At 36.4% G+C, this 16,072-nt stretch overlaps 1 protein-coding gene across 1 annotated transcript in view; it reads left to right on the top strand.

Annotated features, from left to right (window-relative positions):
* The window catches only part of MYO9A (myosin IXA), a 262,747-nt gene that overhangs the window by 206,531 nt on the left and 40,144 nt on the right, over window positions 1-16,072 (top strand). Inside the window, 1 exon segment of the mRNA XM_038580865.1 lies at window positions 13,642-13,753. Coding sequence (XP_038436793.1) covers window positions 13,642-13,753 — 112 coding nt within the window.

Raw genomic sequence — 16,072 nt, 5'->3', positions numbered from 1 at the left:
TGTTTTCAGTTTCTTTCCTAAGTGTTCAGTAGTTTTCAGTGCACAGGTCTTTTATCTCTTTGGTTAGGTTTATTCCTAGGTATCTTATGGTTTTTGATGCAATTGTAAATGAGACTGAATCCTTGATTTCTCTTTCTGTTGCTTCATTATTGGTGTATAGAAATGCAACATATCTGTATGTTGATTTTATATCCTATGACTTTGCTAAATTCATGTATCAGTTCTCGCAATTTTTGGGGTGGAGTCTTCGGGTTTTCTTCAAGGAGTATCATGTCTTCTGTGAATAGTGAAAGTTTGACTTCTTCCTTGCCAATTTGAATGCCTTTTATTTTTGTTGTTGTTTTTATCTGAGTGCTGAGGCTAGGATTTCCAGTGCTATGTTGAACAACAGAGGTGAGAGTGGGCATCCTTGTTGTGTTCCTGGTCTTAGGTGAAAAGCTCAGTTTGTCCCCACTAAGGGTAATATTAGCTGTAGGTCATATATATATATGATGTCTTTATGATATTGAGGTATGTTCCTTCTATCCCTATTTTCTTGAGGGTTTTTATCAAGAAAGGATGCTGTATTTTGTCAAATGCTTTTCTGTATCGAGAGTATCATATGGTTCTTATCCTTTTTTTAAATTAATGTTGACTGATTTGTGGATATTGAACCACCCCTATAGCCCAGGAATAAATCCCACTTGATCATGGTGAATAATCCTTTTAATGTACTATTAGATTCAGTTAGCTAGTATCTGGTTGAGAATTTTTGCATTCATGTTCATCAAGGATATTGGTCAGTAGTTCTTTTTTAGTGGGGTCTTTGTCTGGGTTTGGAATCAAGGTAGTGATGACCTCATAGAATAAGTTTGGAAATTTTCTTTCCATTTCAGTTTTTTGAAACAACTTCAGAAATATAGGTATTAATTCTTCTTTAAAAAAAAGTGTTTGGTAGAATTCCCATGGGAAGCCATCTGGCCCTGGACTCTTGTTTGTTGGGAGATTTTTGATTACTGATTCAATTTCTTTGTTCAACTGGTTTGAACAAACCAGGTCTGTTCAGGTTTTCTATTTCTTTTTCAGTTTTGGTAGTTTATATGTTTCTAGGAGTTTGTCCATTTATTACAGATTGTCCAATTTGTTGACATTTAATTGCTCATAATATTCTTTTCTTTCTTTTTCTTTTTTTTTTTTTTTAAAGTGGAGCCCAGCATGGAGCTCGTACTTACAACCTTGAGATCAAGACCTGAGCTGAGATCTAGCTCAACCAACCTAGCCACCCAGGCACCCCCATAACATTCTCTTCTAATTGTTCATATTTCTGTGTTGTGGGTAGTGATCTCTCCTCTTTCATTCATGATTTTATTTATTTGGGTCCTTTCTTTTTTCTTTTTGATAAGTCTGTCTAGGGGTTTATCAATTTTGTTAATATTTTCAAAGAATTAGCTCCTACTTTTGTTGATCTATTGTTTTTTTTTTATTTCTTTTTTTTTTTGATGTTTTTTTTTTTATTTCTATATCACTTATTTCTGCTCTAATCTTAATTATTTCCCTTCTCCTGATTTTAGGCTTTATTGGCTATTCTTTTTCCAGCTCCTTCAAGTGTTAGGTTAGGTTTTGTATTTGAGACTTTTCTTGCTTCTTGAGGAAGGCTTATATTACTTAATACCCACTTTCCTCTTATGACCACCTTTGCTGTGTCCCAAAGGTAGTGGACTGTTGTGTTTTCATTTTCATTTGCTTCCATGTTTTGTTTTGTTTTTTTCTTCTTCTTTAATTTCCTGGTTACTCCATTGTTTAGTAGGATGCTCTTTAACCTCCATGTATTTGTGGTCTTTCTAAATTTTTTCTTATGGTTGACTTCAAGTTTCATAGCATTGTGGTCAGAAAATATGTATGGTATGATCTCTGTCTTTTTTGCTGGTTGAGGCCTGACTGACCCAGTATGTGATCTCTTCTGGAGAATGCTCCATGTGCACTCAATATGAATGTGTATTCTGCTGCTTTAGGTCCATCTCCTCACTTTCAATCTGTAGGTGTCTTAGGTCTAAAATGAGTCTGTTGTACACAGTGTTTTAGATGGGTCTTGTTTTTTAATCCATTCTGACACCCTGTGTCTTTTGATTGGAGCTTTTAGTCCACTCACATACAGAGTAATTATTGATAGATATGTACTTACTGCCATTTTATTACTTGTTTTGTGCTTATTTTTGAAGATTTTCCCTGATCCTTTCTTGTCTTTCTCTCTTTCATGGTTTGCTGATTTTCTTTAGTGATTTATTTGGATTTCTTTCTCTTTATTCTTTGCATGTTTATTAGTTGCTTTTGATAAATAGTTAGTATTAGGTTTGTATGTAACATCTTTTGTTTTGCATATAGCAGTCCATATTAAGTAGATGGTCATTTAAGTTTCACCCTCTTTTTTTCTCCTCTTCACCCTCATGTTTTAAGTATTTTGTGTTCTTTTTTGGTTAGTTTCTTGACTGATTTTTTACAGAAATATTCATTTTTACTGCTTTCGTGTTTCTTAGCATTATGCTGTCACTTTTGGTCTCTCCTTTCCACTCAAAGTGTCCCCTTTAATATTTCTGGTAGGGCTGGTTTAATGGTCACAAAACTCCTTCAGTTTTTGTTTGTCTGGGAAACTCTTTATCTCTCCTTCTATTCTGAATGATAAGCCTTGCTGGGTGGAGTATTCTTGGCTGAAGATCTTTCCCATGCAGTACTTTGGATATATCATGCCACTCCCTTCTGGCTTGCAAAATTCCTGTTAAGAAAATCTTCTGCTAGCTATACTTATGGATTTTCCCTTGTAAGTTACTGACTTCTTTTGTCTTGATGCTTTTAAGATTTTTATTTATCACTGTATTTTGTATATTTAATAACAATATGGTTTGGTGTGAGTCTGCTTTTGTTGATTTTGATGGGAGTTCTATGTACTTCCTCTGGATCTTGATATCTGTTTCCTTCCCCAGAGTAGTACAATTTTCAGCTGTTATTTCTTTGCCTAAATTTTTTGCCCTCTTTTCTCTCTCATATTCTTCTGGGACTCCTATAATATGAATGTTACTATGTTTCATGGAGTCACTCATTTTCCTAGAATAAGTTTATTCTTGTTTTGCATTCTTTTTTCTCTCTTTTGTTTAGCTTGGTTACTTTACATTACTCTGTCTTCTAGGGCATTAATTTGGTCCTCTGCTTCTTCCAGTCTGCTGTTCATTCCATCAGGTATATTTCTCATTTCATTTAATGAACCCTTTACTTCTGATATGTTATTCCTTATCTTTGTGGTAAGGGCCTCATTGATGTCTTCCACTCTTTTCTCAAGTCTAATGAGTATCCTTGTGGTCATTGTTTTAATTTCTCTATCAGATGTGTTACTTATATCTGTTTTGCTTAGATCTCTGGCCATGGCCTTGTCCTTTTCTTTCATTTGGGATAAATTTCTCTGTCTCCTCATTTTGTCTGCCTCTCTGTGTCCAATTTTTTATGTCAAGAATGTCACTTATGTTTTCTGCTCTTGAAAGTATTGAAGAGGAGGTATCAGAGTGCCCTGCTGGTACAGTGTCCCCTCTTTACGAGAGCCTATCACTTCTAGAGAGTATCCTGTGTGTGTCTTACACCTTCCTGTTGTGTGTAAGTCACTTTTCCTTTCATTGCCATGATCTGCAGACTCTCTGCCTGTTGTGGGCTATGCTTACTCTCTGCAGTGTTAGTGGGACTCAGACAGGCCAGCTCTGACAGGATGTGTCCACCAGGGAACTTGGGAACAGGGCATATTGTTAGCAAAATTAGCATTGGGCCACTAGTTTTGTGATGGATCCGTAAAGTGCTGCAATGGCTGGGAGCATGAGGCTGGGTGTGGCAGTGCAATAATGGCTGGGTTTCACTGAGCCTGGTGCATCACAGTGGCTAGGAGTGTGTGGCTAGGTACTGCTGCTTGTGAATGGCAGCAGCAGTGTACCCAGTGACTGGGCAGGATAAATGCAGCTTTAACAGAATTTTCCTTAAGGGTTGCATAGGTGGCTCAGTGGGCTAAGCGTCTGCCTTCAGCTCAGGTCATGATCCCAGGGTCCTGGAATTGAGCCCTGCATCAGGTTCCCTGCTCAGTGGAGAGTTTGCTTACTCCTCTCCCTCTGCCCCTTCCCCTACTTATGCTGTCTCTCTCTCAAGTAAATAAATAAAAAATCTTAAATTTTTTTTTTCCTTGATCCTGGGCCAAGGCTTTAAGTGTCTATGCAGCCCCATCTCCCCCAGGTGGCTCTGTGTTTTTGCTGGGGGTGGGGTGCAGGGGAGAAAAATGGTTTTCAAAGAAGTCCCCCAACAGGCTCCAAAATCAGCGTTAATATACTGGTCTCCTCTTTGCCCCCAGCACTGTGTAAACTGCCATTTTTATGTTGCCTCTCCACACTGGTTGTCTAAGAGCAACAACCCATCTGTCACTTGCCCTCCCAACTCATCCAGTGCTGCGTCAGCTGACTTTTAAAGCTCTAGATTCCAAGTCCCATTGGTTTTCCAAACTCACTGAATTCAGCTCTTTTTTTGTTTTAAAGATTTTATTTATTTATTTGACAGAGCACAAGCAGGGAGAGTTGCAGGCAGAGGGAGAGGGAAAAGCAGGCCCTTCCACTGAGCAGGAAGGCCCTTCCACTGAGCATCTGCAGGGCTCGATTCCAGAACCTCGAGATCATGACCTGAGCTGAAGGCAGGCACTTAACCAATTGAGCCACCCAGTTCCTTTGAGTTTTAAAGCCAAACCTTAAGGGTATTATTCTTCCTCGTGTGAGCTACCTGGGTCAAGGATCCGTTTCTTTGCCTTCTCTGCACATGTAGCTCCTTCCCTCCTATGGGAAGTCTTCCTCTACTTTTCTGATTTTCCTAACCTTTCAGATGAGCTTCTTCTCTGTATTTAGTTGTGGAGTTTCTTCTGCCTGTCTTCAGTTAACTCACTCTCTGGTTTATTGACTTGGATACAGGTGATACCTACTTGTAAACGTGGGACAGGATGAGCTGAGTCCTCCTACATTTGCATTTTTTCAATCAATACGTATTTATTAAGAAACATTGGAAATATAGAGAAAATAATAAGGAATAAAATGCAGTCATTGACAGAAATAGTCACTTTTAAAATCTTGTTCTCTTTCTATTCTGTATGTTAGTAAATTGAACACCAATAAAAAATTTAAAAAAAAATAAAATAAAGGGATCCCTGGGTGGCGCAGCGGTTTGGCGCCTGCCGTTGGCCCAGGGTGTGATCCTGGAGACCCGGGATCGAATCCCACATCAGGCTCCCGGTGCATGGAGCCTGCTTCTCCCTCTGCCTGTGTCTCTGCCTCTCTCTCTCTGTGACTATCATAAATAAATAAAAATTAAAAAAAAAATAAATAAAATAAAATAAAATCTTGTTCTCTTTCAACTTTTTTCTCTGATTTATGTTGGTACATAATAATGTCAAAAGAAATCAGAGATTCATTCTTGTGAACTGGCTGTCATTTGCCTCTAGACAATGTTAGACAAACATAGAGCTCAATTCTAGCCAAGTTATCCTTTTATAGACTTCATGCAGATTAACTTTATCCTATTAACATCACTTCTTGAGCTAGAATAAATGTAGTTACTAATATACACATGGTTTCTGAATTAAGCTATAATTCAGTTGTACTTCCCTAAGTTTTATCAGTTGGATTTTGAATGATCACAGAACAATTTCTTGCATAATTTCTAATGCTGGTTATTTATTTTGCAATTTTTGAAGGCTATTTTTGTGTATTTCCCAGTTTAAATAGAAGTACTTATTTTTCCTTAAGCATACTATTCCTTTTTATGCCCCTGCTCATTTTGTGTATTCAATTCAATCATTACCTCCTCCTGCCTCCATGATACCTTTTCATCTATAGAAACAGCTACTTTTTTCTTTCTGCTTCCATTGTACGCTGTGGAACTTTTACCATCTGCTGTCAATACCTGTTTTCAAAGTCACTGCTTCAGGTCTCAGTGTCTTGGTCTGTATCTCAGCCAACAGGGGTAGGGAAAAGGCGACAGATCCCATAACTCTAGGCATGAACTACAAGTGGCACACACAACTTACAATTACATTTCATTGTTCAGAACCACTCATGGGGCTGTTCACAGATGCAAAAGAGGCTGGAATATGTACATTTTAGACAATCATGTGCCTAGCAACATTATTCCAGTTCCTGACACATGGTAAGCATCTATAAATATTTAATTGGATGAGTGAATGCATGAGTGATTTCAAAGGGCTGCAGGGTCTCCCCTGTACTCTTGTCCAGCCTTATTTCTCACTATTCTTTACTTGATCTAGCCATCATAATCTTCTCACTGATCTGACCAGTTCTTCTTATTTCATTTTTTTTTTAAATTTTTATTTATTTATGATAGTCACACAGAGAGAGAGAGAGAGAGAGGCAGAGACACAGGCAGAGGGAGAAGCAGGCTCCATGCACTGGGAGCCCGACGTGGGATTCGATCCCGGGTCTCCAGGATCGCGCCCTGGGCCAGAGGCAGGCGCCAAACCGCTGCGCCACCCAGGGATCCCTCTTCTTATTTCATTTTCGTTTTTTTCCATTTTCCTTCCCCTCTCTTCTCTATGCCCTTCCCATCCTTCTCCTCTACCCTGCCCCCTTTTCATTTTGACATAATTGTAGAGTTACAGAAAATTTGCAGGAGAAATAAAAAAACACTGTGTTTCTTCACCTAGATTTATTCACATTTTACCAGTTGTCCCAGTGTTTTCTCTTTATAGCAAAGGGTCTTTGTTGTATTCAGTTGTCATGCCTTTTTAGGCTTTTTTAATCTGGAACAATTCCTCAGTCTTAGGTTTCATTGCATTGACATTGTTGAACAACGTATGCCAGTTATTTTTTAAAATGGTTCCTCAGTTTGAGTTTGTCTTATATTTCTTCATGATTAAATCCAGGCTATGCACTTTGGGCATGGCATACCATGGAAGAGATGCTGTGATTTTTCAGTGTTTGATATCAGGAGATATCATATCTATCTGTTGCATTACATTTGATGTCAGTAAGGGTATTTCAAAAAAGAAAAAAACCAGCAGATTTACTATTATTTTTCTTTGTAATTGATGAGTATCTTGTGGGAAGATACTTGAGACTGTGTAAATATCCTCATATTCCTTCAAACTCTTACCCACTAGTTTTAATATCCTTGATGATTATTGACAAAATGAGTTATTACTATGATGGTTGCCAAATGGTGTTTATTTAAATTCCATTTGTTCTATATTCATTATAGATGAATGTTCTATATTCATTAGTTGAATTTTTGCCAAGAAGGTGAGTTTTTCCTTCTAATTTATAGCCTGAAGGGGCTCCCACTGAACAAATTTGTGACAGTTTGACATTGAAATAAATGACAGGAAAAGATGATAATAATCCATTGAATAAAATAAGAATCTGTGAATCTATACTGATATAATTTCTTTTTGAAGAGTATTTCTTTTTCTAATAGATAATAAATTTATATTGTTAAAACATCTTTTAAAAGTGTGTATACTGGGAAGTCTAACTGCCCCTTTCCCCTCTTCGTCCATTGTCCTTTTAGTTACCTCTTTATCTTCCCAATGTTTCTTTATTCAATATAAGAAATAAGACACATGCTTATTTTCTATCCTTTCTCACACAAAATGTAGCATATTATATAATAATATCATAATGTTCTTTTGTGTCTTGCTTTTATCATTGAATAATATATTTAGGAAATCACTCTGTGTCTCTGGTAGACAGAAGGCTAAAGAAGTGCTTAAGTTCTTGTCCCCTGGTTATTCGATCAAACTCCAAACTAGGCACTACAGTTGGAATAAGGTTGCCAAATCATCTCACTATTTTTATTTATTTTTTTAAGGATTTTATTTATTCATGCGAGACACAGAGAGAGAGGCAGAGACACAGGCAGAGGGAGAAGCAGGCTCCATGCAGGGAGCCCTATGTGGGACTCATCCTGGGACTCCAGGATCATGCCCTGGGCCGAAAGCAGACACTTAACCCCTGAGCCACGTAGGCTTCCCACCTCACTGTTTTTAACATAAAAAAGTTTATCCTGGGTTGTGCAGATGAGCCCGATATAATCAGAAGAGGAAGTCAGAAGAGTCAGAGAGATGTAGTTGAAGAAAGATGCAGAAGATGGGTAGAAGTCAGAGAAAGAAGCATGAGAAGGATGGAGTCTGCTGTTGGTAGCTTTGAAGATGGAGAAAGGGCATCCAATAACCATAGAAGCTGAGTTAGCTGGCTAGTACGGGAACAGGATTTCCATCCTAAAACTGCATGGAATTGAAATGTGTCAACAGTATGAATGAGATTGGAAATAGATTATTCTTCAGAGCTTCCTGAAAGGCATTTTGGCTCGGTGAGACTTGTATCTGACTTCTAGCCTATAAAACCCTGGGAGGTTATGAATGGGTACAATTGTTCAATTGTTTTAAACTGCTAAGTTTATGGTAATTTGTTAAAACAGCAATAGAAAACTAATATAGTAGTTGTTCATAGAAATCTGTCTGATATTCCTTTCTGGACCATTGGGTTATTTCTTTTTCTTCTGTTACAAATATATAATAATGGCACAATGAATAACCATGTGTATGGGAGAGAGAATGGACAGGGATTCCTAGGATTGGAATTCCATAATATAGGGTCCTGCCTATATTACCTGAAGGAGTAATCGCATTTCTCAGTTTCAGCTATGAAATAGAGTTGTTAAATTTTTAGATTTTGCCAGTCTGGTATATAAGGAGTATTTTATCTCCCTGTAATTTTAGTTTGCTATTCTTTTATCAGTGAGCTTGAGTATCACTTATGCTTCAGTACCATTTACATTTTTTTTTCCTGTAGCATGTATATTTATGTTCACTGCCTGCTTTTCTATTGGAGTTTGGTCTTCTTTCTCAATTTCTAGGAACTTCCTATATGAGGGAAATTACTTTTTGTCTGTGATGTGAGTTGTAAATATGTTTCCCCAGTTTGTCAGTTATCTCTCAATACTGCCTTTTAATATTACTTGCCATGTAGAAAATTTTTACTTTTATGAAATTTGACCAGTTCTTTTCTTTCATGCCTTCTGAATTTTGAGTCACAGACTTTCCCCCCACCTAAAGGTTATAAAGAAATTTTCAGTTACTTTCTTCTAATACTTTAATGGTCACATTTTTTACATTTAAATTCTGATCTTCGTGGAGTTATCCTGGTATATTGTATGAATTACAAATCTAATTTTACCTCTTACCAAACCCATCATCATTTATTTAAAAGTCTGGCTGTACCTGTCTACTTTGAGATGTCAACCGTTTTGCACGCTAATTTCCCCTTTATCTTGGATCTTTTTATCCTGTTCCACTAATTGATCTGAATATTCTTTAGCCAAGTTCCACACTACTTGAACTAGTGAGCTTTTAGTGAGTTCTCCCTAATTTTCTTTTTCTTTTTTTAAGATTTTACTTATTTATTTGAGAGGGGAAAGAGAGGACACACAAACTAGGGGAAAGGGCAGAGGGGGAGGGAGAAGCAGACTTCTCTCTGAGCATGGAGTCTCATGCAGGACTCCATCCCAGGACCCCAAGACCATGACTTGAGCCAAAGGTAGATGCTTAACTGACTGAGTCACCCAGGTGCCCCCCTAATTTTCTTTTTCAGATCTTTTCTAACTATTTTTATTTACTTTTCCATATTGACTTTGAATTCTGTCATCTGACTTGAGGGGAAGAAATCTTGGAGTACTTTTACTTAGATTACTTTATATTGGGCAGCCTGGTTGGCTCAGCAGTTTAAATAAATAAAATCTTTGAAAAAAAAAAGAGATTACCTTATATTTATAAATTAACATACAGAGAACTGACATCTTTATGATTTTATATCTTTTCATCTGTGCAAGTCTATTTTTGTGTCCATTAAGAACGTTTTAAAGGTTTCCATATATAGTTTTTAAAATTATTTAATGCTGTATTTATTACTGGGTATTTTATCTCAGCAGAGATCATCACTATAGTTAACAGTATGGTGTATATTCTTCTATGCTTTTTCTATACTTATATAAACTCTTTAATAGTTTTCAAAGTAATATGCAGGAGTTTCTGAGATAATTTCAGAGATTTTGCAAAATTAAAGCTATTTTCATAATAATAATGTTATTTTCCTTTTTTTCACTAAGTTGAACAAGAGGGAATCATAAGTGAACTACTGACAGCTTAGCACAAAACAAGGCAGTTTCTCCAAATGAGAATGGGAAATATGCTCTAGTAGCTGCATATGGTTTTTGTCTCCAAAAAAAATCACTTGCACAATTGAACTGTAAACTGATTTAGCCTTTGAAAAAACTGTGACAGGGGATCCCTGGGTGGCTCAGCAGTTTAGCTCCTGCCTTTGGCCCAGGGCGCAATCCTGGAGTCCCTCCCAGGACTGAGTCTCACGTCGGGCTCCCAGCATGGAGCCTGCTTCTCCCTCCTCCTGTGTCTCTGCCTCTCTCTCTCTCTCTCACTCTCTCTCTCTCTATCATAAATCAATCAATCTTAAAAAAATTTTTTTTAAACTGTGACAAAATTCATATGACCTTCACCATTTTAACCATTTTAAGTATATACTTTGATGAATTTTAGTATATTGACTATATTAGGCAACTACCACCACTACATAATTCCAGAATATTTTCATCACCTGCAGAGCAAAGTCTGTACTCACTGAGCAGTCACTCCCATTCTCTTTTCCTCCAGTCCTTTTTTTTTTTTTTTAAGATTGTATTTATTTATTTAAGAGAAGGAGAACAAACAAGCCAGGGGAGTGGCAGGCAGAGGGAGAGGGAAGAGGGAGTGGGGCTCGATCCTAGGATCCTGGGATCATGACCTGAGCCAAAGACAGATGCTTAAGCAACTGAGCCACTCAGGTGCCCCTCTCCTCCAGTCCTGAAAACCACCAATCACTTTTTGTCTCAATGGATTTGCCTTTTATGGACATTTCATATTGGTAAAAAATAATCATAAAATATTGGCCTTTTCTGTCTGTCTTCTTTCCCTTAGCATACTGTTCTGAAGATTCATTCATGTTGTAGCATGTATGGTAATTCATTCCTTTTTATAACCAAGTAATATTCCATTGTATAGATACACTTCATTTTATTTATCCATTGATTAGTTTATTGACTTCGGGGTTTTTCCACTTTTTGAGTATTAGGAGTAATGCTACTATGAACATTTGTGTACAAGTTTTTATATCAATATGTGTTTCTGGCATCTTTTTTCATAGTTAATAGAAACACTTTTTACTTTTACTTTATTGAAAGGCTATATTCATTCAGACTTTGGTACTTGGCAACTGTTTTCTGAAGATGAACTAAGTGACTCTGTCACTTCAAGGAAAACACACAACAATATTAGTTAACAGTGGTATTTGAGGTTTCAAGCAAAGATTAGAATTGTGGAAAACTTGTATCTGCCATTGAGAGTGTGACAAATTTCCCGTAAAGAATTTTCTCATGAGATTGGTGGTAATATGAAGGAATGTGACCTTTTGAGAGTGTATAATGAAATGTGTCAACATTTACAAGAGGTGCATAACTCATTGCACCAGTATTTTTTAGGTAACCAATGCATAACACTGTAAAATCATATATAGGTGAAATGTCCATTTGAAGTATAGGATAGACTAAAAAAATTTTTCAAAAAGCTTGAGACAAGTGTACTTCTAGTGTAATTTATCTCTTCTGAGAGTATAATTCAATGATTTTTAGTAAATTTATACAGTCATAACCATCATTCTAATTTTAGAACATTTCATCACTATAAAGGATTTTTTTGTTGCCTATTTGCAGTCATTGCCCTTTACCATCCCCAGCTGTAGACAACTGCTAATGTATTATCTGTTTCTGTAGTTTTACTGTAGAATGGAATCCTATAAATGGAATCATACGATGTATAGTTTTTGCATATGGCTTCTCAACATAATGGTTTTTTGAGGTTTATCGATGTTGTGTATATCAGTAGTTTGGTCTTTTATAGTACTGAAATACTATCCCATTGTATGGCTATACCACAGTCAATCTATCCTTTTATTATTTGATGGGTTATTTGGATCTTTTCTACTTTTTTGACATAATGAATAATGCTGCTATGAACATTCTCATACAGGTTTTCTGTAGACATAGATTTCAGTTAGTTCTCCTAATTATAAACCTAAAAATGGAATTTCTGAGCCATATGGTAACTCTGTATTTAACATTTTCAGAAACTACCTGTTTTCCAAATAAGTGCACCATTTTACAATTCCACCTGCAATATCTGAGAGTTCTGGTCTCTCCGCATCCTTAACCAACAGATATTGTTATCTTTTTAATTATAACCATTCTAGTGGGTATGCAGTAGTATCTCATCATGCGTTTCCCAGATGATTAATAATTTTGAGCATCTTTTCATGTGTCTATTGGCCAATTGTAGTTTTTTTTAATAAACTTAACTGTTTTGTCAATTTTTAAAAAAAGATTTGAGAAAGAGAGAGAGAGACCATGAGCAGGGGAGGGGCAGAGGGAGAAACAGACTCTTGGCTGAGTAGGGAGCCCTATGATGTGGGGCTCCATCCCAGGACTCTGAAATCATGACCTGAGCTTAAGGCAGCCGCTTAACCTACTGAGCCACCCAGGCCCCCCAATTTGTCCATTTTTAAATCAAGTTATCATCTCATTATTGAGTTGTAACAGTTCTTCATATATTCCAGATAGAAGTCTAGATAGAAGATAAAAAGTTTGCAAAGATTTTCTCTGGAGTCTGTGGCTTATCTTTATCTTTTTAATGCTACTGCACATTTTAATGAAGCCCAGAACAATGGATTTGATGCAGAGTTCATTGGTGTGATTTTAGATTCCATATTTCAGTTAACCTTTAAGTTACCATTTGTAGAGTTTTGATGTTGTATTATTTTCTGAAAGGACTTTTAAATTACTTGTCCATTTTCCAATTTCATATCTGTATGAAGGCAGATTTTCTTCATGTATTTCAAACTAAACTGCATGGTGTCAACATACTGAATGTAGAAATGGATATGAGAATTTCTTTTATTAATCCAGACATAAAAGAGATTTACAAAAATGTAAAATACCCATCCTTTTGTTACCACTTTGATTTAACCTATATAGTTGTTTTTTCATGAAAATGTACTCATGTTACATTGTAATATGTTTAATGTTAATGTCAAGTGAATTGGGTAAATACTTGAAATTTATTTCAGTTTTAGTTTCTAATATATATCAATAGGTATGACTCATAAACAAGTTCTTTGAAGTCATTAATAATTTTCAAAAATGTAAAAGGTTCTTGAGGCTGAAATAAAATTTGAGAACCATTGCTTTTATTATTTTACATGCTAAATTCAGAGTCACATAAGACCGCTCTCATATGTTTGTAGCATTGCTTTCTAATATTCATACAAGTTGGTCTTGTTTCTCTACCAGATTGTTAGGTTTTTGAAAACAAGGACCCATATGTATTGCTTTTATTCGTTTTCTCAGAAGATCGTGTTTATTCCTGGAATAAGTGTCCATTGAATACTTAGCAAGGGATTGAAGGATTTCCTATTGGCTGACCATGTTAGGGCAGCATTTACTATGTTGGCTTTAACATAAATAGCTATAATTTTTTTCATTCAGGTGGAAGAACACAATGGTCACATCTTTAAGGCCACCCAGTATAGCATCCCTACATACTGTGAGTACTGCTCTTCTTTGATATGGATAATGGACCGAGCATCTGTTTGCAAATGTAAGTATGAATGATGTTTTTTTTTTTTCTTTTAAAGGATTTCATCCAGCTTTATCCCATTAATTCCAGACATTTCACCATGAACCTCCTGTTTACTCTAAAATCTTGTCACATCTGGCAGAACCCATGTACTTAGTTAGATGCCCATACATCCATTCTTTGAAGCGGAAAATAAAGTCCAGAGACCTGAACTGACTTCCTCAGGTTTTCAGGGATCCCATTTTAAGCTTGTGACTAAGAAGGGTCCAGGCCCCTCTCTCTGAACTCACAGCCAAGCCACTCTTCTAGAGTTTTTTTATCCACATCTAATAACCTGAGAACTCAATTTGAGTTTCTCTGAAGCCAGAGAAAGAGCTGCTCTGAGGGAAGACCTCTACCCTGTCATCATACTGTTACTGTGTTTATTACTCAGTATAAGTTTTGAGGAGTTTTTTTAACCACTTGATATTTCTGTTTTCTAAGTTTACTTATATCTTCTTTTAACATAAAGGAGTAATTTATACTTCCTGATTCTTCAGCCACCTCTTACCATACTCTTTGTATACCCAAACCAGGTATTTTAGATATTGTTTGCTCATTGTACTTGTGGCTTACCTTATCTGAAATGCTCTTCTCCCAGATGTTAGTTTGACTATTTCAATTAATCTATGTCTCGACTCAAAGGTTACCTCTTAGAGAACTCTTTCCTTACTCTTCTGTTGAAAATGCCACTTTGTCCCCCTTACTCAGTTTAATAATTGTCATAGCGCTTATCACTACCCAAAATTATATTAAGTATTTGTTTGTTTTGTTTGTCAGTCTGTCCACTAGAATGTATGCTCTGTAAGGTCAGAAACTTAATTGTTTCTTCTGTATCACTAGTGTCTAGCAGTGCAGGTATTATAAGTTTTGGTAAGTTTTTACTGGGTAGATAGTTGGATGAGTAATGAAAAAATTATTAGATTATAACCAAAAAGATGCTTTTTTCTACTATAATCTTTTCATCAGAATGTATAAGTCCTAGAATGTGAGTTGAAACTTTTTATAGGTCACCTTAGTTCTGGCTTACAGAGGACCTTTAGCTTATGCTTTTGTCATGCCATACACCTACTGTGGTGCTTTGAGTAATTCTGTGAGGTTTTGCTTACTAGTGGACCAGAATTGAATGAATGAAATGTTAAGAAGGGCTTGGTGCAGTAGGACAAGAATGAAACTCATGTTTGCCTCAGTGAAATCACCATTATTGCTTGAAATGTTCACTTGTTCTGACATTCACTAGTGGTTTCTTTTTTTATTATCAATAGTCTAAAAAAAACAGTGAGAGAAAAATGGGAAGTAGTTTGCTATTAACTTGACAGTTTAATGTTAGTCTGAAGCCTGTAAGTTTGGTTCAATTTTGTTTTGAAACTGAAAATGTGGGACACCTAGGTGGCCCAGCAGTTGGGCGTCTGCCTTTGGCCCAGGGTGTGATCTCGGGGTCCTAGGATTGAGTCCCACATTGGGCTTCCTACAGGGACCCTGCTTTTCCCTCTACCTATGTATCTGCCTCTCTCTTAGGGTCTTTCATGAATAAATAAATAAAATCTTTAAAAAAACCTGAAAATGTAAGAAATCTGCTTTTTTATGACTTGTGTGGGCTTGGTTTAGTTTCTTAATAGAATTAACTAACTATGATTATACTGGTGATTTCATCAGTAGAATTATATGGCCTCCCTCTCAGCCTTGAAAACCCCACATTGTACTTTAGAAGTTCAAGGATATTTAGGTGTTTATATCCAGGAGCCAGAGCTGGTGTAGCAAAATGACATAGGTCAAATATATTTCAATATTCTCCTCTCACTACTTCTTCCCACTTGTCAACTGCCTAGCCACCTTGTTCTCTCCTGCTCAAGGAATAATTTCTCTTCTGAACATTTACTTTATCTTGTCTTCCCAGTCACAACTGATACTGTTTATGTTCTGGTTCCTCAGAGCTCTATTCTGAACTTTCTAAGATTATAAGGCCTCTCTACTATCTTAATGTGCTATGTACCTTGTTTTTCTTTCAGTAAGTGTCTTTGGCAGTGATGCTTTTCTTATCCATTGGAATGAGTCTTAATAGGTATTTCTGGCATTTGAGCAGATTGTGGAGCAAGTATATTAGGAGAGCATAAAGACTAATTTGTGAATCAAGCCAGAAAGAAAATATTCTGTAGGAATATGGTGGGAGCATACGAAAGCTTTTTCAGAGACAGAAGTTAGAAATTTTAGGCATATTTTTCAACTTCATTTTTTTAAATAGAATATGTTAAAACCCTTTTTTTATTCTAACAACATGCCAAGTATGTATATGATATTATA

The sequence above is a fragment of the Canis lupus genome, chromosome 30 (genome assembly GCF_011100685.1).
Source record: "Canis lupus familiaris isolate Mischka breed German Shepherd chromosome 30, alternate assembly UU_Cfam_GSD_1.0, whole genome shotgun sequence".
Classification (NCBI taxonomy): Eukaryota; Metazoa; Chordata; class Mammalia; order Carnivora; family Canidae; genus Canis; species Canis lupus.
The sequence above is the reverse complement of the archived record's forward strand: the minus strand, read 5'-3'. Positions and strand labels throughout refer to the sequence as shown.